At 42.1% G+C, this 26,369-nt stretch overlaps 1 protein-coding gene across 1 annotated transcript; it reads right to left on the bottom strand.

The window, feature by feature from the left end:
• AZIN1 (antizyme inhibitor 1) lies at positions 1-25,951 on the bottom strand. The gene is made up of 12 exons (XM_063389880.1): positions 25,646-25,951; positions 19,917-20,054; positions 13,000-13,197; positions 10,799-10,972; positions 10,365-10,537; positions 6,748-6,882; positions 5,194-5,275; positions 4,310-4,384; positions 3,083-3,248; positions 2,441-2,559; positions 2,050-2,264; positions 1-605 (listed from the first exon to the last, which is right to left on the bottom strand). Exons 3-12 carry the CDS (start codon positions 13,099-13,101, stop codon positions 494-496), a joined length of 1,353 nt encoding a protein of 450 aa, XP_063245950.1. The 5' UTR covers positions 13,102-13,197; positions 19,917-20,054; positions 25,646-25,951; the 3' UTR covers positions 1-493.
• Between the last annotated feature and the right edge of the window lie 418 nt (positions 25,952-26,369).

Genomic DNA, 26,369 nt, shown 5'->3' with positions numbered 1-26,369 from the left:
TATGATGCAATTTTACATTTATTAAACTACAGTTCAAAGCACAAATTTACACATCCTAAATACACTAAAACATCTAATGAAGTCACACTGGTCTCCCACTGACATTTGATATATCTGGGCGAAAGACAATAACTTTACAAGACTTTTCTAACAGGAATCCTTAGTATAAAAACTGTGTACTTGTATGTAAACTGTTGAAGAACCCAAGTGATGGGTTTCCATCTCCACTAAGTCATCCATTTTGTTGCATATTTAACGCTCAGGGGTTGAATGAACTTGATTTTAAATTTGGACACCATTATCTAACCCTCCCACCCCCCACTGAATTGTAGCTGTAGCTTGTTTTGCCTGGTCCCCATTACTATTACTATTTTTTCAAGTTTTGAAGAGAATGAATTGAATTCAAGATTGTTCCATTTCTTCCACATTGGAATGTTGACCAGACAAACTACAGACTTGCAACTGCAGGTCTAAATGAAGCGTTAATGCCTGTTTAAGCTGCAGTGGAAAAGCGTTCTTCCGGGCTCAGCTGAATGCACGAAGGCACAAAGAAGAAGTTCTTCATCAATGTGTCCGAAGCAATTCCAGCATCTTGCATCTCATCCCTGCAGCAGAAAAGGTCAAGAGATGTAACAGCAGTTTTCAGGTTCAATTTCCCTTCAGAAGCCAGCCTCCACAAGCATTTGAAGGCTATTTCCCCCTCATGGCTCGGCCCCTGTGTTGGGGGTTAGATTTCCGTTTTTTTTACACTTACAGAATTTTTTCCCATAAGTTTCCAAGACGCCTTAATGACTACTTAATCAGAACAAAAGGGAGTACTTGAAGGACATGGCAACACAAGACTACACCTATTGTTTTTAAGTCTCTGGGAGTGTCCCTCAGAGGGGAGAGATGACGAGCTTTGGGAAAGGCAAGAAGACAGATCTGGGGGAGGGGAGCTCACTCTTGCTCTCAGCATCCAGAACGGTCAAGCTGCCCCCCGTTGCAGGAGGAGTTCACGGCCATCACTCTGCCTCTGTCTCGTCCTGGGAAATCTACCGTCATCTGCTCCTGTACCCGGGAATCCTGAGCTCGTTTTCTCCAGCCTCTCCCCCCCACCGCCGCTGCTTCTTCGGAGCTTTGAGGCTCTCCTGCTGCTCTGTAGCCCTGCACTGCCCAGCCCTGCCGGGACACCCCTGCTGCTCCAGCTGCCAGCGCAGAGCTCCTCATCTCATCCACCAGCCTGGGACTTTCCTCCCTTCCAGCTCGGCCTCTCGGAGTCCTGCAGGGGCACCGAGATCAAACTGCCCCGGGCCTTTTTTTTTTTGGGGAAAAAAGCCCTCAAGGTTCTTGGTTCTGTTTATTATTAATCCTGTAGTTGTTGTTTGTTTGTTGTTTTGTCATATATACTAGTAAAGAACTGTTATTCCTATCCCCATACTTCTGTCTGAAAGCTCCTTTAATTTTTTAAATTAGAATAATTTGGAGGGAGGGGATTTGAATTCTCCATCTCTAGGGAGGTCCTGCCCTCTTCCTAGCAGACACCTGTCTTTCAAACCAAGACACCCTGGCTCAGCAGAGGGGAGCCCAGCTGTGCCAGTGCGTGGCACACAGAGAAATGCTGCCACTCTCAGGGGTGGGAGCACAAGGCCCTGCCTGCCCCAGTGCAGGAATGGGTCACCACACTCTCCATCACCACAAGAGCATGGCTGCCCTTCCTGCCTACCATGGTGCCAACACTATGCAAGCTGTGGTTACTTGTGTGAGGAAAGCTCAAAGGGTGACATTAAACAGCTTTTGTTAAGCCAGTAAAAGACTCTACCACTGCCACTGAACTCACAGGTGAGATCAGTCAGGTGTTCTGCTTTCCTTTGTCACCCCTAAAGCAAAGTAGGCATTTTATCACAGATCTCAGTTTAGTCTCAGCAGTCTAAAAAAAAAATCCACAAACTAAAAAGACACATTCTTACACTCAGCATTTTCCTGTATTTGCCATCGAACGTAATTTATAAGTGTACACTCCTGAAGGAAGCGAAAGCACCCTTGCCACTATCACGCTAGTTTTCTTACCAGTCACTGAAAGACATCATGTAGTAAATCAGTGGCCTCTGATAGTCATTAAAGGCAGACTGTTCACCCAAGGTACCAGAACCCATGTTGTCAAAGATCAGCCAATCTCCAACGCTCAGCTCGGGAAGAAGACACTTTTCCACAATTTGATCAAGCTCATCACAGGATGGACCCCAAAGGCTGCTTGCAAACAGAGGCTCATCTTCCTTGTATTTCTATATGGAAATGATTGAGGCAATTCAGGTTTCAGTTTATTGAATAAGAAAATTTTCAAATATACACAAGGTTAATTTAATAAGTAATATGCAATCATATATGTATGAATTGTTAAATATATATTCAATAGACAAGGCTAGTAATGACTACATCTGAAGAATATAGGAAGACTCACCTTGTGAACCTCTGGGATAGTATTCAGTTTCTCAGACAATTTACTTGCAAAAGAACCATAAACACCATCATTTATGTAATATGTAAATACTGGTTCATCATCATTCCTGGTTTGCTCCACTGGAAGTAAAAAAAGAAGTTGTCTTGCATGCATGTTTTGTCATAAGTAGTCCTTTTGCAATCTAACTTAAGTCAGCTGCTTTCTCCTGACAAGGGGGTTCCATATATACTGGAATGGGAGAATTACAAGCAGAGTAATCTGTATGAGACCAAATTATAAATTCAGTTATAACATTAAGTGTGAGGCTTAATAAAATTAATACTTTCAGTAATAACCACTGCTAAGAATATAAATCAAGAGAAGTAGCTTACTCTGTGATGTAATTTTTTATGTTCTAATACAGAACCTTCTAACACACCATCTGTGACACACCCAATATAGGTTTAACCTAATAAGGACACAAGAAGTGCCACATAAAGAACAGTAAGATAGACAGATAACATATGGTCAGAACCCAAAAGGCATATTACAGTGCAAGAACCAGGGGATGCAATAAATACATAAACCAATTAGTCTATCCCACCTAATAGTGGGCAATTACCTGTACTGATTCATAACACAGAAAACAAATCCAACCCTTACCTCCAGAAGGAAGAAGTTTATCATACTCAACAGTCTTCTTTGCAATGACATTCACTGCCAGTGTAAATGCAGATGAAACATAATAGCATCCAGGCTCTGCAATCACATTAACACCAGATTCCTTAGGAAAGTAGACATCCAGCAATGGCCTGATGACACGATTAACCTAGGAAATGGAAGTCAGAGGTAAGACCAAAGAACTCAGCATGTGGATGTATCAGATACACACACACTTCCAGTCAGCACACCAAATGCTTGACTCTGGTCCTCTGTTCTCTGAGACATGCCTTTACCAGAGGTCCACAATTCACAAAAACTGTAAGAAAACTGGTCATTCTGCTAAACACTCAAGACTGAGAACCATCAGTCTGAATATCACACAGTCTCTCTTCACAACCAAAGTTCAAGCTATGGTATGCTCAAGACTACACCAGTAATTTCAATGCCCATTCAGCACAACAGATAATGTAAAGTTACATATGAACCCACAAGAACCGGCAAAGGGCCTTTTTGTGATCAGGTCTGAATAGTATCATATTAGAAACAGAATTATTTAATACTAATGTTCATATCTTGAGATAGGTATTTGAAGATTAACAGTTATTTTAGATAAGTAACAGAACTATTCGAATTGAGACAAAAGCACTGACTGCTGTTATTAACTCCTCACTGTATCACTTTCACTGTCCTGAATTCCTGGAGTCTGTGTTTAAGACAACAGTGTAAACTGGGTATCCTGTTTTACATGCCACTACATACTAAAGATGGCATTTAGGCCAAATCAGAGGCCAGACATATCAAGACCTTTAGCTTTCAGTTCTAAAGCAAAACACCAGAAGTTTCCATCCAGTAGCAATAGGGTTTATGATCCAAAGACTGCTATGGCACCCTGGCCCAAACCAACTAAGAGTCAGCAGCTGAACAATACCAGTCAAAAAACCTTTGAATTACTACTGCTAGCATTGCTCCAGATAGTAATTTAATCTCTAACACACTTAAATCACCAGTCACCCAGGATGAACAGGATTAAAAAGTAGTAATGATCACCTCCAAGAACTGACTACACTATCCATAATCAAGAATACAAATCCAACTAGTGGGATCTCAAGTTACAGTCTAACATGGAGCTTAAACTATGTTTCAGCTGTCAAGTTAAATTGCAGTTTGAAGGTTAAACACTTCAGTTTCTTCAAATGTAAGAGTTTCAACTTCCAACACATGGCATACCTCTTCCAGCTGAAGTTCTGAACCTGTGAAGCCCCCACCGATATCCAGCATGTTCATCTTAAAGCCAAATTCTTCCTAAAATGCAAGGGCAGAAGGTAAGTACATGAACAACTGTAAATGCAAAAATATTTTGTTGCTCCTTACTGTTTTCTGGGTATTTAGGCTTTTGGAAATATTTAGCTGAGTCCATCTAATGAGGGAGTAAGGGCACAGTACAGCTCCATTAAATCCAGTAGCAAAGCACTCAGGTATCAATAGAAGCTGGTTACACAATTCTCTGCAAGTCTCACAGCAATATCAACTCCCATCTTGTGACTTTTGTTGTATTCAGACAGTATTTGCTGAACAGGTGGTGCATTCTGACAAAAGACAGTTTTAGGATTTCACAAATTTTGTGACAAGATAACTGCAATGAATTTGCACAAAGATCAGCAAGATCCTCAATTTTATTGCTCCATGTGTTATCAGCACAGCTACAACACTGCAGTAATAAGAGTAAAAAAGACTTGCAGTCTCATCTGTTTAGCTGACAAACTTCTCATACCACAATAAATGCCAGCAGACAATTGTTCAATTTCAATGTAACCTAAAAGCATCAGTTGTGTATCTACAGCACTGAAGTTTGAATATCAAAAATCCTTGACTCAAAGTGGGAAACTAATTTAAATAGCATGCAAAGCTACTGCCTGTCAACAGTATTCATTACCATAATTAGGACAAAGTCAGTTTTACCTCTACCACACATCACAAAGGAGTATTTAGTCCCTGACTAAAAGTTCCATCTCCAATGATTTATTTTAGAAAGAATGTAGTTGGTTTGTTAGTACCATTGGACTAGAATGGATGCTCTACTGCAGCAATTGCACGAGTAGAGATCTACTTACAGCCATGTCAAACACACACCGAGCATCAGATATAGCATGAATGTACGTTTGCAGATCCTTGCAAGAGCCTGAAACATGAAACCTGAAAGAAATAAAAACCCAGTAAATACACTGAACCATGCAGCTTTCAGACCAAGCAAATTGTTTCACCATATAAAACAGCAACAGAAGCAATTCATTCCCAAGCATCTCAAAACAACCTTAAATGATAATATAGCAACTGTGCAAAGAATAAGCTCAGACACCACTGCCTTCCATTTTATTGGATTTGTACTTGAGAATTGTCTTCCTCTTAATCCTAAGAATATCCCACAATAGTCTCATCTTTGAGAAACAACAGATGTACTGAATTTTTCAGTCTTTACTATCAAAGTGGTTAAATGTTGTTCTTCAGGAAGCGCCAAAGCTGCAGAGAAGTACTAATGCGTACCACAAGCTCCTGAATTCCCTCTTGCTCCTTGTTCAAAAGATTCAAGTGCTGCCATATCCAATTAGTCACTGAGGTGCTAAGCAAGCCTTCCCATGGGCTTCCTCAAGAGGAGTATGGTCTACTGGTTCTACACAGACCATACACACACCCGAGCAACAGTGTTCTCTACTCCAAGTCTACTCCTTTAGGGAATACCATTTTGAGGCAAAGGCCACCTTTCAAACTTACTTGCGTGGATCCACATGTGGAGTTTAAAATTATTTAAATAATAATAATGCACAAGAGCCATGTGATTAGTATAAAAGTTGGTCAAGATATTACACAAAGAAGAATGTTTTACGGTTGTATCTAATTTTTTAATACACTGACAGTTCATGCTTTAACATCCATTTCATACAGATATACATCAAAACATCTGTGGTTTAAATCATCAAAATCTGGCTTAGTATTTTTTATTGTCTTGATGACATTTATTTGTTTGGTTGCTTTCCTCAAACAGTCATGAGTATGTGATAGACTTGTAGCTGAAGGTAGAACAGACTTGTGCATGCCTTTTTCTCCCATACAGTAAAGTATCCATCAAGCTTCCAATTAAAATACCACAGATCATTTTTAAGATCTTGGAATTCATTCCTGTCACTCGCAAGTCAAAAACTTATCTGATTATTTTGTCTTGATATGACCAAAGAGTGACATGCAACCTTAACTCTTATAAAGTCTGACCCCATGTTCATCTTGTTCAAACTATCCTACATATTCCATGTTGTACTAGCACTTGTTATGACGTTTATTGCTGGAAAAATACAAATTGAGTCACCATAGAAGTTCAAGAGTACAGTTAGAGAATAGGAGAGTCTTCCAAACTTAGTTTTCATATTGACAGAAGGATTTATGATGCTTCATTTCATATTGTTTTGATGTCTGTAATAGTTACTTTGTTTCATACTAGTTTGTGCTTCCAAGCAAAAGCTCATGATTCTAAATTGATGTGGTATTGTTTGTCTAAGGTTTTTGATTTTTTTCAAACCTGTAAAATAATGTCACCAGGGAAAAATTCAATTTTACATCTGAAGTACATCGTACAAATATCTGCTCAGTCAGCAGAGGACAATGAAGTCACTCACTTGACACCAACTACTTGGACTCCCAGCTCCTTAGCACATTCCATGAGGTGCCTACAGTTCTTCAGGGTGGTGCCAAACTTCATGTTCATCTCCTCACCAGCAGTAATGTCTTCTGTGGCAATGTGCAGTAAGAGCCTAAGAGAAGGGGAAGATGATTGGGGCAGTTGGTTTACATCATCAGCAATGTGAAGCCTGAAGACTGTCAGAAGTGTGTTGATTATGTTGTCAGTACTCCAGCTCCATCGATGGATGAATCAAGGCAACCTAGTAATAACAATCCTGTACAGAGAAAAAACTAGCAATTAGGGGCTAAAACTTGGAGCCAACAAGGACAAGGGATTTCGAAATGCAGCAACTAAGACTCTTGTAGCAGCAAGAGTGTTGGGTGCTGTAATAAAAAGTCATGTTACCTTCTAATAAAGCGTAGTTCCTCATAGAATCTGTAAGACTAATAGGATTTTTCCCATTTCTGTCCTCCTCCCCAGCCCAGAGGTTCCCCTTCAGTCAGACATGTATCAGATTTAGTTAAACTCAGCATCAGGAGGAACAGCAGGCTGAAAGCACAGCATAGCCATATCATATAACCTCCCCTTCTGGCTGAGCACATGGACTCAGGGTGAGGGTGGTCAGTCCTTTCCCTGCCCCTTCTGTCAGGACACACTGGAGAGCAGAGAGGCAGCAAGTACTCTCTCTTACACTCTTAGGCAGTGAGACATCCTCCTCTCTCTGGTCAAAGCCTCATTTTGGGTAGGTCTGGCAAACTGCTGTGCCAATGCTGACCTTTTTCTATGTTAAAGTAACTCTTGAGGGGCAAAGGCATGGCCACATCTAAACCTCTACAGACATACCCCCAAACCTCCCAAATTCAAACTACTGAACACCACAAAAGTCACATCCCCACAAGGCCAATTAGTCATGCAGTAAACTAAACAGAGGTGGTGTCATGACGTACAGGCAGACTGGACAGAGCACTTCACACTTAACCAGGATGGGGAGTGTAAATGAGTGGAAGAAACTCTGCCCCTAGAGTGAAACAGCTCTTTACAAGACAGGCAACAAAGACAATTCAGCCTAGCCACTACAGTTGGCCTAACATCTACCATGACTTCTACAGGTACTTTCCAAATGTTTCATGGTGCATTTAAAATGCATTTTGTGAAGAGCAAGAAGTCCCAAGTTCTCTCACAGGCTGCCCTGCAATCCCTGTTATTTTATACAATTTCATCCTGAGAAACTGATGAGCATCTCATTTCCTGCTTCTCCACTAGCCCAGAAAATTCTGTTAAAAAAATCTGTAGTCAGATAATTTGTGAAGCATTTGGAAAAATGTGCTGGCTGCAGCAAAAAATTATTACAAGTCAAACTTTTTAAAATGTAATAGAAAAAAATCAAATCCATACTGTGATTTGCAACTTCATGTTAAGATTAGTCAAAACCCCTCCTTAAAGACATTCAACATTAAATCTATTGACAAATTGTTATAGTAGCATTTTAAGTGAATCAAGATATTTTTCAAGCAAAACCCACTAAATCTGACTTCTAGAAATCCAGGAGGATTATTCCTCCTGGGTTTCACCCAGTCAGAGCAGGGCTAGAGGGTGATGTGTGTTTAGAGTTTGGTTTTACATTTATTGTTAAGGAAGCACTGTTATTTACAACACCCTTGCTTCTACCTAAGTTCTTAGGACACCAAGAAGCTCAGCAGTTAAACTTTACATGGAAAAATCTTAAAGATATAATAAAGAAAAGCAATACCTAGGCATGCCTTCCTGACATTTCTCATCTTAAAAAAAAAAATCCCATCATTTGAGTTGTTAAGTCTTCCAAAGGCAGAAACATCAGTTATAAAAACAGACAATTCCCCCCATTACTGAGTTTAGTGCAAAATTCCACAAATTTTTAGAAAATGAGAAGAATCATATCTTCCTAAATATCATTTCCTCAGCCAAAATACACTTGCTTCATCTATGCAAACAATCCAGCTCTAACAACCATACATAGGAAAAACAAGGCCATATAGTGGCTTTGACTTTTTGAAGTTATGCCAAGAAAGAAAAAAACCCTGAGATAGATAAAAAAGCATCAACACTGAAGTGACCTGAATAAGATATTTCTAATAAAACGAGGAAAAAATTCTATAAAGTAAGAGAGATCATATATCTAAAAAATTTAGACCTCAAATTGCAGTTCTTTTGTAGAAATTGAGTTTCTTGCCCTTGGTTAACAGGAACTTCTGTAAATATTACACAATGGGATCCTTGAAAAGAAGAGTTTATATTTTTTCTCTAGCTCATGATACTCCCTTCATCCTGCCTCCCCGATTTAAAATTTCTCTGATCCAAAAAAAATCTGCATCTTGCTGTGGATGTTATCACAGACAGGATCTTCTTAAAGAGGTTGTTAGAATCTATGGAAATAAAGCAACAAAAACTAACAACTCTAAAGCCACCAGTGAATAACTGGTAGAACACTAAAGATTTAACAGTCAGCTTTAGCATTGCCAAGGCTTTCAAGTCCACTAAGTATACCAGGGCCAGCAGTTTCAGAAAAGTTTATTTATCATACATGGCATTTTTGCACAGAAATTTCTCTCCAGTATGCAAAGCACAGACAGACTCCCATGAGGATGAAGTGTAATCACCAGCAACAGCAACATTATATCTTGTAGTCTTGAACAAACAAAAAAATTCTCTCAAATAAATACCATCATCACCCCCTAAAAAAGCCCACCCAAACCAAAAAGCGACAGTTTTGGGGGAAGGCACAATACTTTAATAATGACTGTTCAGAACCAAGGAATTTGTAAGGGATGTCAGCAATTCAGTTTCTCCAATGACATTTATGGAAAGCTATACCACTAATCACTGCAAAACACTGGAACATTCACTGAGGCTCTGACTCTGCATTTCTTAAAGGCATGGCCCAAAGCTAAAGCATTCATCTGTGAGGGACGTGATGTTAAATGCCATGAGTGCCTGTCAATTCAAGAGACCATTACACATTGGCAGCAATAAAACTGCCATATTTAACAGCCATATTATCAACTTTGATCACTTTTCTACAGAAAGCAGCTGAGCTAATACCAGAGTGACTGAACACAGAACCGGAGTCAAATTTCTCTCTGTTTTCATCATGTGGAAATACCTGTTGGTGTATTTAATAGATGTGCAGAGTGTGCCCAAAGCCCAGATGGGATCCAGTGCACACAGTCACTCATTGATAGCTCAGGCCTGACTTCAGCCAGAGCCACTAATATCCAAACAGAACTCCCCCAAAGTTAACACTGAAGCCACATGAGAGCAGGAGGAAGATGTATTTGCAGATGATGAAATGCCAGACTTCTGAACTTTAATCACTGAAATCTTGACATGAAGATTGCCCTAAAATAATCACTTTCTACCAGGATTTCTCCCAAACCAAGGGCCGTTGTATTAGGAAGGCAAGACTCAGTAGGAAAAGGTGCAAAAATGCCACCTTCAAAGGAGACAGAAGAAAAACAGATACAAGTGATTTCTCCTAAAGAAGCCATGTACTTTGCTTGCAACTCAAATCACCCAGAATACAGGCAAATTAACTTTCCCCCACATTAAAAGCAAAACCAGAATTTTGACACTTACTTGGCATTTGGATGGTTACGTGAGATTTTCTTCAGCTCAATATCATTGTCACAAGTCATGATGTTTATCCCAGCTTTCGCTGCATACTTGATCTGAGAGGCTTGCTTGCAAGGATTTGTGTATATGATGTTTTCAGGAGAAATGCCCAGGTCTTGCACCAATGCCATTTCAGACTGAAAAACAGGAGCATACCAGAGTTTGACCAAGTGCATTGCACCTTCTTTCCTGAATTTTTATTAGATGTGCTCTACTACCACACTAAAGAAAAAACTATCTACTGCTTCAAGGGCAGAAGTACAGATTTTTAACAGCCAGTTACAAATGAGTTCACAGTTCAAATGTTATTTATAACCACAGCATTTAACACCGAAGAAATGAATTTAAACCAGCAGACATATGAAAGAAAATAAAGCACACAGGCAAGAAAAACTTACTTTACTGGAACATGCAAAACCAACACCAAGAGTACCCAGAATTTCGAGTACACCTGGAGTAGAATTGCATTTTACAGGATAAAATGGCTTTATGGGTGCCATCACATTCTGCCATTGTATGTTATTCCTTACAAGCTTTCCAAGATCACCAACATAAAATGCCTTTTTTCCAGTCTGCAAAAGGAAGAATAGGAAAATTAAGTGTCTGAAATTGTAGGTTTGCTGTCAAAACAAACAACCCAAAGTCTTAATGAATGATGTACCTTTTTTTACCCTGCTCTTAACTTTTAGACTTGACCTTGAACAATGTTTTTCTGTTCACCTAGCAATTTGAACTAGTTTAAAAAAACCAAAGGGAATACCTACCACTTCAGAGATATTATGAATGCTATTGACAACATTCTGAGATTCCTGAATAAAAAATTCTATTGAAATGCCAAATGCTGATTTTATCCAAAAATACAGATTAAGCTACACATTTCTTTCAACTTTTTGTTTTCAGACATCTGCAGCTATTTATAGGAAGAAAATCCACTGGGATGAAAGCTTCCACAGTCTCAATGTAATCTATATCTTATGACACAAGGAATAAAATCTAATGCACTAACATTATTTTAACATCCAGCTAAGAGCTTGTTCTAGTGAAAATTTGTCTGATGGTATTTTAGTTCAGGAAGTCAAGTTTGAGACTGTTGTTCACATCTTGTGAAGAATGAAGTTCAAAAGGAATTTTAAGAACTAGACTCCATGTTAAAGCTGACAGAATCAAGTACACAATCTTTAAGAAAATGCACAGACTTCTCTGGAACTAAGTTCCCTCTGCACCTCTGTTACATAGTCTTTCTCAATATCAGGTCATGATGTGGGTGTAGTGGAATGAAATGCAAATAGATCATTCCAGATTTGTTCATAATGTGCACTCAGTAAAACTACTGTGAATGCCCTACTGTAAATCCATTAAAGATCACCACAAAATAGATTATGGATCTGAATTGAGACTGTACATCAACTGTTAATTCTAGCCCTTGACTTTCACAGCTGTGAAACTCTATACGTTGTGGCTTATTTTATACAAAGTCTTTATTTCTGTTTAAAAAACACAAATAGAAATTCCATCGGGTGGAAGCATACTGACCCCCTGTACGGGTCACCAGCAGGAATGGGATCTGGAGCTTTAGATCCATGGCACAGGCCTCTGCCCCTTGAGCTAAAGGAGTAAATGAAAGCAGCAGGAGGCAGCTATCCTCTGTGAGCCAGCCAGTGGTTGGAGACATGACATGTTGCCAGCAGTTTACCTATTTATTTGCTAGACAGAAAAAGAATATTAGGAATCAGGATTTGGGAATCCTACACCTGAGTTCAGAAGGCCATGGAATTTAGCTATTTGCTGTACTATACTTGACCACTTGCACATGAATATTAGTTCTGATAAACCACGGGAAAAGTGAGCAACTCACAGGTATGGCACATGAATACAGCATTTGCTTAATGAATTTTTTTTTTAAACTTTGCTCTTTCTACAACTACAGAACAAAAGCTACATCTTCCTGCCTCCTCTTAAGAAATGAGTGAAGCCTTATTCAAAAAATGACTATTGTACACACGGAATTATTCAAGTTTCTTTCCATTGGCTGCCAAACTTCAGTAGCTTTTACACCAGTTTGTCTTGAAAGACAGCATCTCATAATGTCCTTGTACCAGAGTTTCCAGGGGGAGAAGGGTAACAGGAAGATGTACAAATATAAACCACAATGGCCCAAAGAAAATTTAAACATGGCTTTACACTGGCTCAGCATACACATTTGTCAGAACTCTGCCGTATTTTCAGGGAAAGAACAACAACAAAGTTCTAACTGAATATATCCACTTGCACAATTTCAGGTGCTTGATCTAAACCCCAATGTTAATAAAATCTCTTAAAACAATGAGATGGGAACCTGTATTTAATTACATCAGCCAGATTACTTTCCTGCTAGCCACATGCAGGAAGGTAGGAGCTGATATCTAAATTTTCCTAACAGAATTCTGCCCAAAGCAAGAAAACAGCAAAGAAGCAGAATTAGAAGAGGAAATTACTTTAGAAGGTGAGTGAGGCTTAACTGACTGTTCCTCTGTTGCTGTCAGCTCATCAGTTCTAAAACACTCTGACCTAGTTTGAAGACTTAGGGAACTAAATCAAAAGATCTGCAAAGCAAACTTACATGAGTATGTTCATAAATACAGTTGTCAATAACATCTGCAAGAGTTGCTCCTTCATCCAACAGACCAATGGAGTAATTTGCATCCTCAAGAAATCCTTTCATCTCAGCCGTATTCCACAAAGCCGACAGTCATAAACCAAGAAACACAAGGGATGGGCTTCCAAGCCTTATATCCGGGTCCTTAAATTATGCAACAAACTGCACAAAGAAAACATGTGTCAGTGCAAAAAGAGGAACAAAGTATCCTATGCTGCTGTTTAAAAATCAGCTTTCTACACCTGATGTCCTTCAAACAGTAATACCGGTATAAAAACCACAGATGTTTTTACTCTGCTCACCCTACATTTGCCAGAGATATGGATAGAACAATTCTACTGAAGCCAAGAATAAAACAGAAGCTGAGTACTTTAAATCTGATACTAACTCCCAGAAACAACTGATGCAAGGCTGTTCTTGAGAATTCCAGACTGCACACTGATCTGCACTGAGTTTATGCAAACTCTGAAAACACTGCAAGTGCAGCATAATTGTACAAATGCCTCAGCTCAGTTCTTCTCAAGTACAGCAGCTTAAGCAATGCTAGCATTCAAGTGTGCAACTGGAAGACTGCCTGTAATAGAACATTTCTGAACTTGTTATTGAAAACTTGTAGCTTATTGATTAAATTGTGTTAATATTCTAGGGGTTTTGATGCTAATTTATAACCATTGCATTTACACATTGTATCTATTAGACATTTATTTTGTTGTTCTGTTGTTCATAGCATTATCACCTTAATTACAAAAGAGGTTAACAAAAAGAAGCCATTAGGCTAGAAGTAATTTTAAAAGTGATAATCTTAGTACGTAGCATTGTTATTAAAATAAAGTAACAGTTACAGTCTAACTTTATTTGCATCTTGCTTATCCTCAGATCTTCACTACAAATTAGCTTAGTAGTTAGTAGCTTATACAGTGTTTTCCAAAAGATGACCTGAATCACAGTCCAAACACTGAAAACAGTTAAATATACAGTCCTGGAATTCAGATTGACTATTTAATCACAAGTAGAAATCATCAGACAGTAGATTACCAATAGCTGACTATATATCTTCATTTGCTTTACTTGATGAATAGAACAATCTGCCGTGTACATTCCATTAGAGTTGTGGGTCTTGTTTAAAAGCAGCTTATCAGCTTACATCAACCCACTGACCACATTTTTGTTTCAACTGTCACCTTTATGACTAACAAGATTGATCAAAACCAGCTAAGTAACTTGATTCCTTCTCTAAATGAAGACCTAAGGCTTTTTTAAATCTCTCACCAGAAGTTGCATAGTACTTGTAAAAAAAGTGATGGTTGTTTTCTAAAGCCACTTGCACTTAGATTTACAATAGCAGAATTATTTTTCTAATTTAAAGTGTTTATAGAAACCACAAACACTACAGCTGAAAGCCAAAAATACTTCATTAGGACTATAAAAATTAAGATAATTTTCGCTTCAAATCAAAACAGGCCCATGGTATTAATTCTGTCTCATGTTTCATCCACCACCTCCATATAGTAAAAAAAATACACAATTTGCAACATAGGCTTGGTTAATGTTGTCAACAATATGAACAAAGATTCTTTGCTGTAGTTTAATATTACCACAACTAAGCAGCAGTTGCTCCTGCTTGTCATTATGCCAAATAATGGGAAAGCAGCCAGCAGGGCTTTTTATATGCATTCTGCAGAACTCACACATGCCCCCTATGTTTGTGACAAGAGGAATTTACTGCCAGGTGAACTAACTCAGTGGAAGCAAGAATATTCAGTTCTGTTCAGAAGCTGAAGGATAAAGACCAGTACACTGGGTGAGAAACACTTGTTTCACACATACATAGTGAGTCCTATGATTACTTAAGGGAATCCTGAAGATCCAAAACAATCACAGAAGACCAAGATAATTATCACACTGATGTAAGGATTTAGTTTTAAAAACAATGACTAGGTGGTAGACTGTAATAACCAGAAGTCTTTAGTCAGTCATATCTCAGTATAAGACTAACAGCTAAACTCCTTAAAAAATTACCACCACTGAACAAAAAAAGCTTGTGAACTAAGTTTGCCTTAGAATCAGTCCAACAAACACGAACACCACAGTCATCTTCATAAAATATCCATGGTTTTCAGAGGCAGAGGACCAAAAAGGTTGAGTTATCTTTTTCCCCCCAGGAAAGAAATGCATCAGCATTTTCCTGAAGATCTTTTTAAGGAATTACTGTATATACAAGGTTACTACTTAGCTGGATTTTAAAATTTGGTTGAGGGTTTGTTTTTTTTTTTCATGCTACAAGCCACTTCCTACATTCTAAAGCATGCAGACAGTCAAGACTCCCTTCCACCCCAGATCTACCCTACTGGAGGGTCTCAGCACAACCACTGGAACCAGTCACAGCCCTGAACAGGTTTGTAGACTCACCAGACACACAGAGCTAATGGCTTGTACCCTGTATTTCAAATGAAGCAGCTCAATCTAACCAATTGCACACTTCTCCTCTTTGAGTGTGGGTGTTCATCTGAGTTACAGTGGAGTAGATTTAAACTAGTTGTTAAGTACTCTTAAAAGAAAGGCTTTCTTTCATAGTTAATGACTGTGGTGTCTGTAGCTTTCAGATAGATGGTGTAGAAGAACACTTTCCTCCAAAAGCTGCCCCTTTAATTTTGGAGAGACTCAGTTTAAGTAAAACATGGGGGGAGGACTCTTTACCACCAAATCCTCATAGCCACCACCAATAAAAAGAACAATTAACTAGTAGTTCGATGAAGATTATTTCCTAAACAAAACTTGTCTCCTGTTTATTCATCAAAAAGCATCTTATGGTCAAGAGGCAGGGACAAAAACAAAGATATACCAGTACAGACTCAATGACAAATTGCAACAAACCATAAACAATCTCATATAACCTCTCCCAAGCTGCTAAACAGTGATTGCTTTTTCTAAGCACACCCAACACATGGAAGCTTTTCCATTTAATGTAATTAATCTAGTAGGGGAAAAAAGCTAACATTTGTTTAACTACTGTCCAGTTTCCCCTTTTTTGAATAAATGACATCTCTTCAGTCTTGATAGGAAGAGTACACTACAAAGAAAAGACAAATTCATAGAAGCATTGTTACAGCACCACTACAAGATAGTGGCTAGAGAAACAGTTCTTTAAGGGGTTAATACCTTACAGTAGGATTTGGGACTCCTGCTGTCACCTTATTCTGTCCTGACTGGGTCTCTCCTGAGGAGGGAGGAGAATCAGTGATAAAATTTGAAGAAGGAAATCTAAAGGACGGTTTAGGACTTTTTTTAACGTGTGTAAGATGAGTCAGAAATCATTAGAGTACAGAGTTCACTCCTTGCTGGAAATGCTGACTTGCTGCAAGTCATTATTTGACAGACTTGGTGTGGTAACACCACCCATTTTCACACCTGAAATGTTAGTCTGCACAATGCTCCAGGACATGTATTTTAAGTCAAACAAAAGCTGTCAAGTGGTATGAGACTTCTACATAGGCATGTAATTGCTTCCTTTGAAGTAAGCATTACATCCTCAGGCTCTTTAACACAATGACTTCCCAGATGAAGAACTCTTAGATATAAGTGTACATATTTAAACACTGCAATTACTGCAGACAACTGGAATAAAAGAAAATTAAAATTCTCTGAACAGAGCCTAAACACTTGCTTGTCACATGTAAGCATCCATAACACACAATTTTCATTCTTTTCTTTACATTATTCAAATTATGTATTGTTTGGCCTAAGAAAAGAACTTTAAAAAGCCCAAACAACATCTATATATTTGGTCTTTTCATTAAAAACTTCCTCTGCAAAAAAGAAGTCTCTGCAAACTAAAGAGGCTCCAAATAATGTCTTTCAAGCACATCTTATTAAATAAAAGTATTTATGACATAATAATTATACTGATGCAAAAAATGTGAAGGGCTAAAAACACATTCTCTCATTCCCTGCAATACTAGTTCCTCAGGGGTAACAAATCAAAAAAAAAACAACATTTTGTCACTGACACTGGCAATTCAGTACAGAACAGGTATAGTAGGAAAGTAGGAACATGAGCCCTCTGTTTTCAGTGCAGGAAATACCTATTTATAATGGGAGTATCTTAAAAAAAAATATTCCAAGGCACCATTTCACCAACTTGAATCACTAATTCAGTTACCTGAATGCAGCCACTAACTAGCTGATGGAAATGCTGAAACAGGTGTCTTTTTTTGTGTTATTCATGTTACCTCTCAGTACAAACCACTGAGGGTCATAAATAGGTACCTGTATGGCTTAGGTCAGTTGCATCCTACTCTGTTCTCTCAGCAGCATTCCACACAGCTAAGAGAGCAATGTATGAAGAACAATTCTGCTGAAGCAAGCAAAGGGGGTAGATACTGAAAAAAACAATGCCCCATCAAACATCTTCTACAGGAACAAGAACCCCCTTTTGTGTTCTCGAAGTCTGAATACATTATTCAGACCAAATAAGCTCACAAAGCAAACAAAAGAATGATTACTCTTCTAAGTGCACATATACTTAATGGTACCAGACCAGCACTTCTTCTACAACAGTGCAAACTGTCCCTATCCTATCTTCTCACTTACTCAGTGTTAGTATTTGACCTCCCCAGTGCTTCCTAAGACTCCCAGCCCTCCTGCTCCTCCCAAGTGGCACCAGTTCCATTTACACAAAGTCAAGAGAGCTTTCAAAGTTAGCCAGTCCAGACAGCCACTGCTTCCACTTGGCATAGACAGGGCTTGTTCATACACCAGACTTTCATTGCTAATTCCCATCATTTCTGATCAACCAGGTGTGGCAAGAAATAGAAGAGATTTTAAAGGAGCAAGACTTCAGGCCAAGTTGTAAGACTGCTCAAAGAGTGAGAGCTTGAAAAGCAGACAGAACTAAACCCTAAGTCCTTCCCTGGCTAGTGTAACACAAGGCAAAAGTGAGATGGAGGAAACTATAAAAACGAATTGAGTTTAATGGAAATGTAAGTACATCTTCAGACAGAAGATTTTTATTTTAGTAGCACTGGAACATTAACACCTAGTATTACAGCTATATTTAAAAGCTCACTTGACCTTTTTCCCATTAAATCACTTTGCAAGTTGAACAAGACCCAAAGTACCAATTAGCTCTCTAACTTGCGTCTGAGCTGCGTTTGAGGCAATGACCCGTGCTTCAGCACACCAGAACAGGTACAGACTTCCTGGCAAACACTACTGCTACCTACATCACCACTACATTCAACACTGAATGACTTCTATTGTGTACAGTACATTACTGCTGAACACGTAATAGAGCCAACCTCAAAATAAACACACATTATCTGAACATTCAGCTGCAAATAAAGCAAATCCAGTGGCATTTCCATTCTAGGGTAACCTATACCTTTCACCATTTGTCACAGCACAGGAGTCTACCAATTAGAGAAGGAATATGTCAAAGAAGGTGCAAGAACAGCCTTCACCTCAAGAGTAAGGCCTTCTGTCACAGGCAAAATTCTCTTCAGAACAGTTTCAGAAATTAAGATGCATGTATAGTACCTTAAGATTGTAGACTTTATTTGCTCCTTTCTAACAATTCTTCTGCCTTTCCTACCTTTTTACTACTTACTTTATTCCTGTTCAAGTGCAAAATGTCATGAAAGAGTTCTAGCCACATACAACAGTGAACCAAAATTTTAAACTGAACAAGAGAAGCAATTTTCTCAGCTATTTTGCTTATAAAAACCATATCTAAAACATAACAGTGATTCCAGAAAATTCTCAGTGTTAACTGAATTCACTTGTATAGAGTATGCAACTACAAAGAACCAGATATATGCAGTTAATTCAGTAAGTTTCAAACAAAAAGAACATAACCTCTGGAGATAAAGCCAGAAGTCATGATAAACCAAGCTCATCCTGTTCCTCAGCAATTGCGGTATTTTCAAAGACCAAGTTTATCTACATTAAGTACCTTATTAGGAGGCATACAAACACAACTGGCATTTGGAATCTTCGTGGTCTTTAAGAAGTACCTGGCTCAGTAAGATGTACTTTACCATTTGCAAGTTCTACATTAAAAAGCATTCTATAATTTATAGGTATTAAGCTAAACAAAAACGCCTTCAGCTAGACAGGAAAAAAGTAATACTATACAAATACTGTATAAAGTCAGCTTAAATGCATTTGTAATATCTGACTTAGGACTATTGTTAAAAACCACATAAAACTATTTTAAGTTAACAAAACATAAGCACACACATCGCAGAGCTTTCTGTGCTCCTTAAGATCAGCTAAGTGCATTTGTTTTCCACTAATACCTATTTGCACTTCAAAATATAAAGGCATTTATAATTGGTACACATTTTCCATCCAACAGCAAATTTCACCTTCTACTTTAACCCCACTATAACTATTTGTGGAAGCGGATAGTAATTAGCAAATAATGGAGACAGGCATTTGGGAAGGCACACCCTTCATGATCAGCCTTAGTTACTGTTTACAATAGCAAATTTTAACTATTTCAGTATAAATTACTCTAAGAAACTACACAGTACTCAGCTAGTCATGAGTTGATGTTAACAGTCATGCAACCCAATTCATGACTTCAGAATTATCACTGAGAGACTCATGTTATAGCATTTTATTTCAGGATTTCTGCAGCCAACAACCCTAATTCAGAAAAGTAGCTTTATTTACCAAGTTCACAGCAGAACTTCATCAGATAATTGTACTGAGAAAGGTGTTAGGTGAGTAAAATTTTTAGTCGCCCCCACCATCCTGAATGAAAGTCCTACATAATTTTGATAATCTGTATCCAGACAGGTATGTTGTTTATTAAAAAGCCAACACAAGCTGTGTTTTTGCAAGTGCATATCCCTCCATACAGATGAAGAGAGACTTACATGGACAAGTCAGGAGATGGAACCCTACTATCATCAGCTAGGTTCCCAAGGTGGCTCAGCGTTGAAGTCGAACTGCTCTCTATAAAGCACTTCTCCTAAGCCCTCTGGATAGTTGTAGACTTGATCAGAGATTTTGCCCTGTAGGGAGAAAAATGCACACAGAAATAAATTTCATACCCAGAACAGAATAAAAGTTTTATCATAAAACATGTAGCAAATGCCTTTTCAGTAGTGCTTTTAAGGAGGCTTGCAACACCCCACCATGAAAGTTTATAATCACATCAAACACCCAGTTTTCAAGAGTTTATATAAACTATGAGCCAGAACAAGTCAGATGTACAAATAACTGCTGAAACACATGAAACTGCTTGTTTGTACTTATCTTTCACAGTCCAAATGGGAAGATTTTCAAAACTAATGGCAAAGAGCTCTACATGATCCTGTTGTAGGGTAATATGCCTTAATACTGGAATACTCTCCATGAAGTGTTTTTAACCCTGTAACCACTGCATTCTTCCCCTACCCACTTTCTATTTTAGAATTCCCTTGCCACGTTCCTTCTCCCTCTGCTGTGAATGAATACAGCATGTGGGTGAAAAAGCTATGTGGGTGAAAAATAGTGCTTTATATAGTGAAACTGAACACCACACAGACAAATCCAGAAATGAGCAAGACAGGAAAAACAAAGAAACTTATGCTTGCCCTCAGGAATGAGGAAACATTTCAGCTGGCCCTTAAAGGCTATTATATACATCACCAAAGCAGCATTTTAAAATATAAGGCTAGCTTAGTCAGGGTAAAGCAATCACATAAACCAGTACAATGAACATAAAAGCAGTCAAGGAAGCATTTATCAGCCCTGTTGAGAAGTTATTCCTCCTAAAAGCAACAATAATTTTCATGAAATTAAATACACTACCAAACTGGTCACGTGTAAACCCAAAATACAACTAAGTTTCTACAAATTCACTGTGATATATGGTATGAAACATAGAATGTACCAATCTATTGTAAAAATAATCCTTTGCTACTTCATTATTTAAGTAATACTACATGGGCTGCCTGCAAAAGCCTGACTTCTGGGAATCACCCAACAGAAAAGATCATCTTCACAGCCATGTTTGTTAAACTCCTGAAATGTTCTTTTCCACCTATTCTTGCTATTAGAAAACTAAACTAGTACACTCTACAAAGTGCTGCATAACACACAGAGGTTGTGCAACTTCAGGGTAACTGTTTCACAGCAACTCCCATACAGCAATCCCTGCAGCCTCACCACATAAATTAGCATTTACTAGCATGCGACACTAAAAACAAATCTCAGTGCTTCAAATTTGAGGTATTACAGCATTTTGCCGGTTAGAATTAATGCATATTTATTAAATCTCACCTTATCCTTTTCTTTCACTAAAGCAAGAAGTCAGTAACATTTAGTTCTGCACACAATAGTTTTACAAAAGGAAGGCGCTGCCATCTTTTAAAATTAACTAGCAGTTACACCTTTTCCTACTGCTGTTCTGATTATGCTCAAGAATTCATACAAATTTTCCAGTGATAGGAATTACATTTACCTTCCCAGCCAAACAAGTCATTAAACACAAGTGCTTCTAGGGAGAGCACATGGCCTTCAATGCAAAACAAAATGTAATGCTTCAGCCAAACACCACCTGCAGTATTATGCCAATAAATATTCTCACATGTCCCAAGGAGAAAAGTTTACAGTGAAAGTTCCTGTGGAGCAGGAATGAAATCTGACATTTTTCTGTAGCAACAGTCAACTTTGAGCTCTGCTGAGTTCTGACTGTCTTTAAGAACTTCTTTTAAATGAGAATTATCTATCCAAAGGATCTATATGAACATATATAAAATAGTCTGACTGCTGTCTTTTGTGCAGCTTTGCCACTTCTAAACATTCAGAGGAAAACGGTACAATTTGAGCCTTTCCAACCACAGTCATTTTGGTCTACTTTAACCAGCAGAAAAAGGGATTTTGCTGTAGAGTGGCAGAGCTGGGCTACCATTTTAAGTAGAAGTGCATTAGATGTCCATAACCTATATGGGCAAACCCAGTTTTCCAAAATTTGAACATATTATCAACCACAATGAAGCATTCCTTGTTTAAGGGTTTTAAAGTAGGTATAAAAGTATTCTTTGCTAAGCAGCAAGCTTTGAGTTGTGGCAATAGTCAGCAAGGTAGCTCTGCCTTTTAATATTCAAGTGACATCTACATACATGTGTTTATCTATCTTCTGTTGGCATACTCTACTAGCAGGTTCCTGAAGTTTGACTACAGCTCAAGCAACATCAGTCAACTCACCTGAGGACCCACATCACCCCACAGCTGTCCACAGCACAGTTTTGTCACCTGCATCCCTGCAGCAAGCCCTAGAAGTGCCCAGCAGGGCTGGGCTTTTTCCAGTTTACTGGCCCCCCTCACCTACCCATGTATAATGCCAACAGGCCTACAAAACCAGGCATCAATTCATTTTCTCAAAAAAAAAAAACCAAACCAAAAAAACCACTGTATCTGTTTCTGAGAAGAGACCCTTTAGTGGCCTGAGCTAAAATATTCATTAACCAAACCCTAAAATTCTAGAATTATAAATGACCTTGCACATTTACACCAAGTGACAGACTCAGAGGCACAAAAGTTACTCTGCTTAACAGTAAAACCCAGGTATTTTTGAGTTACAGTAAACCTCTTCCAGATCAGAGAGAGGACACTGTGGCAAAGGGGACCTCTGTGGGGGAGCAGGTCCTGAAGGAAGAGCAAGTCTCTGAGGAGTCCTCCCATGAACAATACGCTCTTGGCTCCTGTGCTACAACAGTATTTAGAGCTGAAATTCACCATTATATCCAAATTAGCGCACTACATGATTACACCTTACTTTCAGGAAGGGACAGTCTTAATTCTCTTCCACAGCACTCTGTCTCCCGTTTAATTTGGAGAGATGGAATCATTTCCAGCAGCACTGCTGCAATCACACCTGCACCAGCCTTCCAGGAAACAGTGAGAGGCACAAGCTGCGGGTCCAGGGGCGGGCTGCAGTGCTGAAAGGCAGTAATCCTGCCTCCAGTAAAACTGTGCCCACAGGAGAAACATTCCCACAGCTGTTCACCGCCAAACAACACCCTCCCCCCTCCCAAAGACCCTCCTTTCTCTGGGGTTTAACAGCCTTCCCCAGAGCTCAATGCCCAGCGGGAGGGATGGGGGAGAGCAGGCCGGCTGGCTGCCTGCCGGGGAGGCAGAGAAGGGAGCTCACCACAGCTAGAGGCACACGGGGAAGGGGCTGCCTTGTCACAGGCATCAGCCACAGCGGCAGCAGCATTGTTCACACGGTGACAGGAAGGAAAGAACTAGACTGGACCAGTCCAGACTGGAACAAACCCCTCCTACCATCACCATTATTCACAACCCCCACCTCCCCCCCCAGCACCACTGCCTCCTACGTTTATCCAAGGAAGAATAGTGGGCAAGTGCAGTGTCTTCAGAGACAAAAATCTGGCAGCCAAAGAGGCCAGAAGAAGTGGGGCAGGACTACCCCCCAACCCACTCGCACACAAGAGACCCAATCACGTATCTGACAAGATGGTAGGTAGATCCACACTCTTTTATTGGACTTCACATCATGTTTTCATTCAGGGTGGCTATAACCGACTGGGACTACACAATGGTATCCCGGTTAGCCACTGGAGACTGCTGCAGAGGTCTGAAACGCAGTGCTTCTCCTGCCTACGGGCACAAAGCAGCTGTGCAGGATTCTGTACTGCAGAAGATGCACTTCAGAAAAGCTCAAAAGGTTTAAGCTCACTTTCTTCCCCCTTCACCACAAGCAGGTAACCCCCAGCACACACAGGCAACTTCATGGGCTCAGACTGATGACTAGGAAAGACCCGCAGTGCTGTCTAGTACCCAGCCATAACAGCATCCTCTTCAGCCTCACCATGATCCTGCACTTGCACCGTGCCATGCATGGGCCCACTCACTCACCATGCTTTCAGCTCCCTACCACCAGGAACAGGCACCTCTGCTGACCTCCTACCAAACAGGGAACGGCACTGCAGCCAACACACACACACTCCGGACACCCCAACATTCAGGTGCACGCACCTTATACACACAAATTCAGCTGGCGGCTGAGCAGGAGCCACTCTCTTCTCCATACTTTCCAAAAGCCACTAGTACACCAGTGGCCAGATAGATGGACCACAACACGTTGGCAGAGGCAGCCAAGCCAAGAAGGTTGAGCTCAACCAAGAGATCGCCCAAAGGTGCCTCCGGCGGCACCAAACCTGATACTGCTACACTAAGGGTCTGACCAAGGGGAGCGGTAAAGGGTGCGCCGTGAGATGACCAGCGAACTGCTCCCGGGCAAAGGGAGGGACTGCTAACGGGAGGGAAGGGCTCCTCTCCACACGCCGGGTGACCGCACGGCCCTTCTGCGTGAAGGCAGTCCCGGAAAGCGTCACTTGTGCAATGCTCTTACAGCTCCTGCGTTGCTCTGACAGCCCGCGCTACCACCCTGCTCCTCGGCGTGGCCCGTGCTCGCCATGCCGAGGGGGACAGGTGAGGAAGCCTCGGGCAGGCGCAGCTCAGGTGAGGGGAAAAGTGGAGCATGGCAGCGGGAGCCCGGATGGATAATCACGCTCACAGAAGCACAACATGGCCCCTGAGAAGCAGGCGAGGAGACGCCGCGGCCATGCCACCAGCACTTCTCCACTTCCCCAGCCTCTGCCCCCGTCAGGCTGCCCAGCGCCGAAGCCTGTCACACGCGGCTGCCCCCGGGGGCTCGGGGAGCCTACAGCGGGTGGGTCATACGTGGAAAGGGACCCCGCAGCACCCGCACCGCAGCCCGTGCTCCCAGCCCAGGCAGCTGCCACAGGGCACTGGGCACCCCCTCTCCCTGCGGGATCCAGGCGAGGACGCCCCTCGCCCCCCGCTCTCAGGCAGGGGCACCCTGCGAGAGGCGGCAGCGCCCGGTGGGCGCGGGTCTCCAGCCGCAGGCACTGCCCCGGCTGTGAGGGGGAAGACACCGTACAGCCCCCCTCCGTAGGAATCCGCCATGTTAGGGCGGCCGCCGAGCCCCCACTGCCCGCGGAGCCGGCGGCCCCGCCGCCCTTCCGCGTCTCGGGGACTGCGGGAGAAGGGGACCGGCGGCACCGCCGCAGCGTTCACGCCGATGCCCGGCCTCTGCTCCCGCCCCGTCACCGCTCGCACGCAGCGCTGTCCGCCATGTTAGCGCGGCGGCCGTTGACCCTCCGCCCGCCGCCGGCGCCAGCCGCCCGGGTGCGGGGGTCCCGCTGCCCGCCCGCTCGGGCCCCGCACTGCGGCCCCGCACCGCCCGCCGCGCCGGGGGACAGGGGGAGCTCCAGCCCTGACTCATTCCGCCGCTCTCCATCTGCCGCCGCCGGTGGCAGCCGGTCTCGCCCCACGCCGCCGGGCAGAGAAAGGGCAGCTGGAGGAAAAGGCCCCATCCCCAAACCTCCCCGGCAGTCACCGCCACGGTACTGCCCGCCGGGTGCCCCTCCGCCCTTTCCGGGCACCACGACCACTGCTCCCCGTCCCTCCCCGCACTGCCCCGCGCAGGGGGAAGCCCCTATCGCTCTCGCCCGCCGCCGGTGACCACGGACGCTCCGGCCCGGTTCGGAGCTTGGGGTGGGCGTCGCCACTGCTTCCCTCTCGCCACCTCCCCCACGGGCAGCCCCAGGACCCCCGCTCCGGTACTCACGTGAGATAACGGCCCGAAAGATTTGGTAAATCGTCTTCTCTTTTTAGGCGGAATTTTTAAAGAGGGATGTGGGAACCTACAGCAGAAATACAGGCGGCGGCAGCGGCGCCTTCCAGGGCCATAGGCTGCGGGGGCGGCCGGCGGGGAAAGCGCAGCGCAGCGCTGGGACCAGAGGGCACAGGCGGAGAGAGACAGAGCCGGAGCGGGCCGGGGGCTGCGGCAGCGGCGAGCGGAGGCGGGAGCGTGGCCGGTGAGCTGCGAGCGAGCGAGCGGAGACACGGGACGAGAAGAAGGGGCTGTCGCCGGCAGCGCTTTTATTGGGCGGGCGGGCGGGGCGGGACCCGGGCCGGCGTCACCGCACCGGGGCGGGACCCGCCGCCTTCCCCGCCGCCTTCCCCGCCGCGGCAGCCGGGGCGCGCTGGGCCACGGCAGTGAGGCGGGTGTCCCCGGCGGGCTGGGGTGTGTCCCCACCGGGCTGGGGTATGTCCCCGGCGGGCTGGGGTGTGTCCCCGGCGGGCCCCCCGCCCTGCAGCACCAAGGGTGCAGGAGCGGCCAAATCTTTGGTTAGTTCCTGACACAAGCCAGGGCAGGGACACCGTCACCATCCCCCCGGGATCCCGGGCAGGTGGTTACGGTACGTGTCTTCACACGGTATCTGGGATCTGTGCTTCTGTCATGGCTTCCACTAACCCGAGATCTATTCTGTGTCAGTAGGGCTTTGAGC

Source organism: Prinia subflava, chromosome 1, assembly GCF_021018805.1.
Source record: "Prinia subflava isolate CZ2003 ecotype Zambia chromosome 1, Cam_Psub_1.2, whole genome shotgun sequence".
NCBI classification, from domain to species: Eukaryota; Metazoa; Chordata; class Aves; order Passeriformes; family Cisticolidae; genus Prinia; species Prinia subflava.
The sequence above is the reverse complement of the archived record's forward strand: the minus strand, read 5'-3'. Positions and strand labels throughout refer to the sequence as shown.

Bases quoted from the DNA above. Each gene is read 5' to 3' on its own strand.
- AZIN1 (XM_063389880.1), bottom strand. From the start codon at position 13,101: ATGAAAGGATTTCTTGAGGATGCAAATTACTCCATTGGTCTGTTGGAT. The intron at 10,538-10,798 runs GTAAGTTTTTCT...CCTGTTTTTCAG, and splicing joins GTTTTGCATGTTCCAGTAAA to TCTGAAATGGCATTGGTGCA. The intron at 2,265-2,440 runs GTGAGTCTTCCT...ATTTCCATATAG, and splicing joins CTATCCCAGAGGTTCACAAG to AAATACAAGGAAGATGAGCC.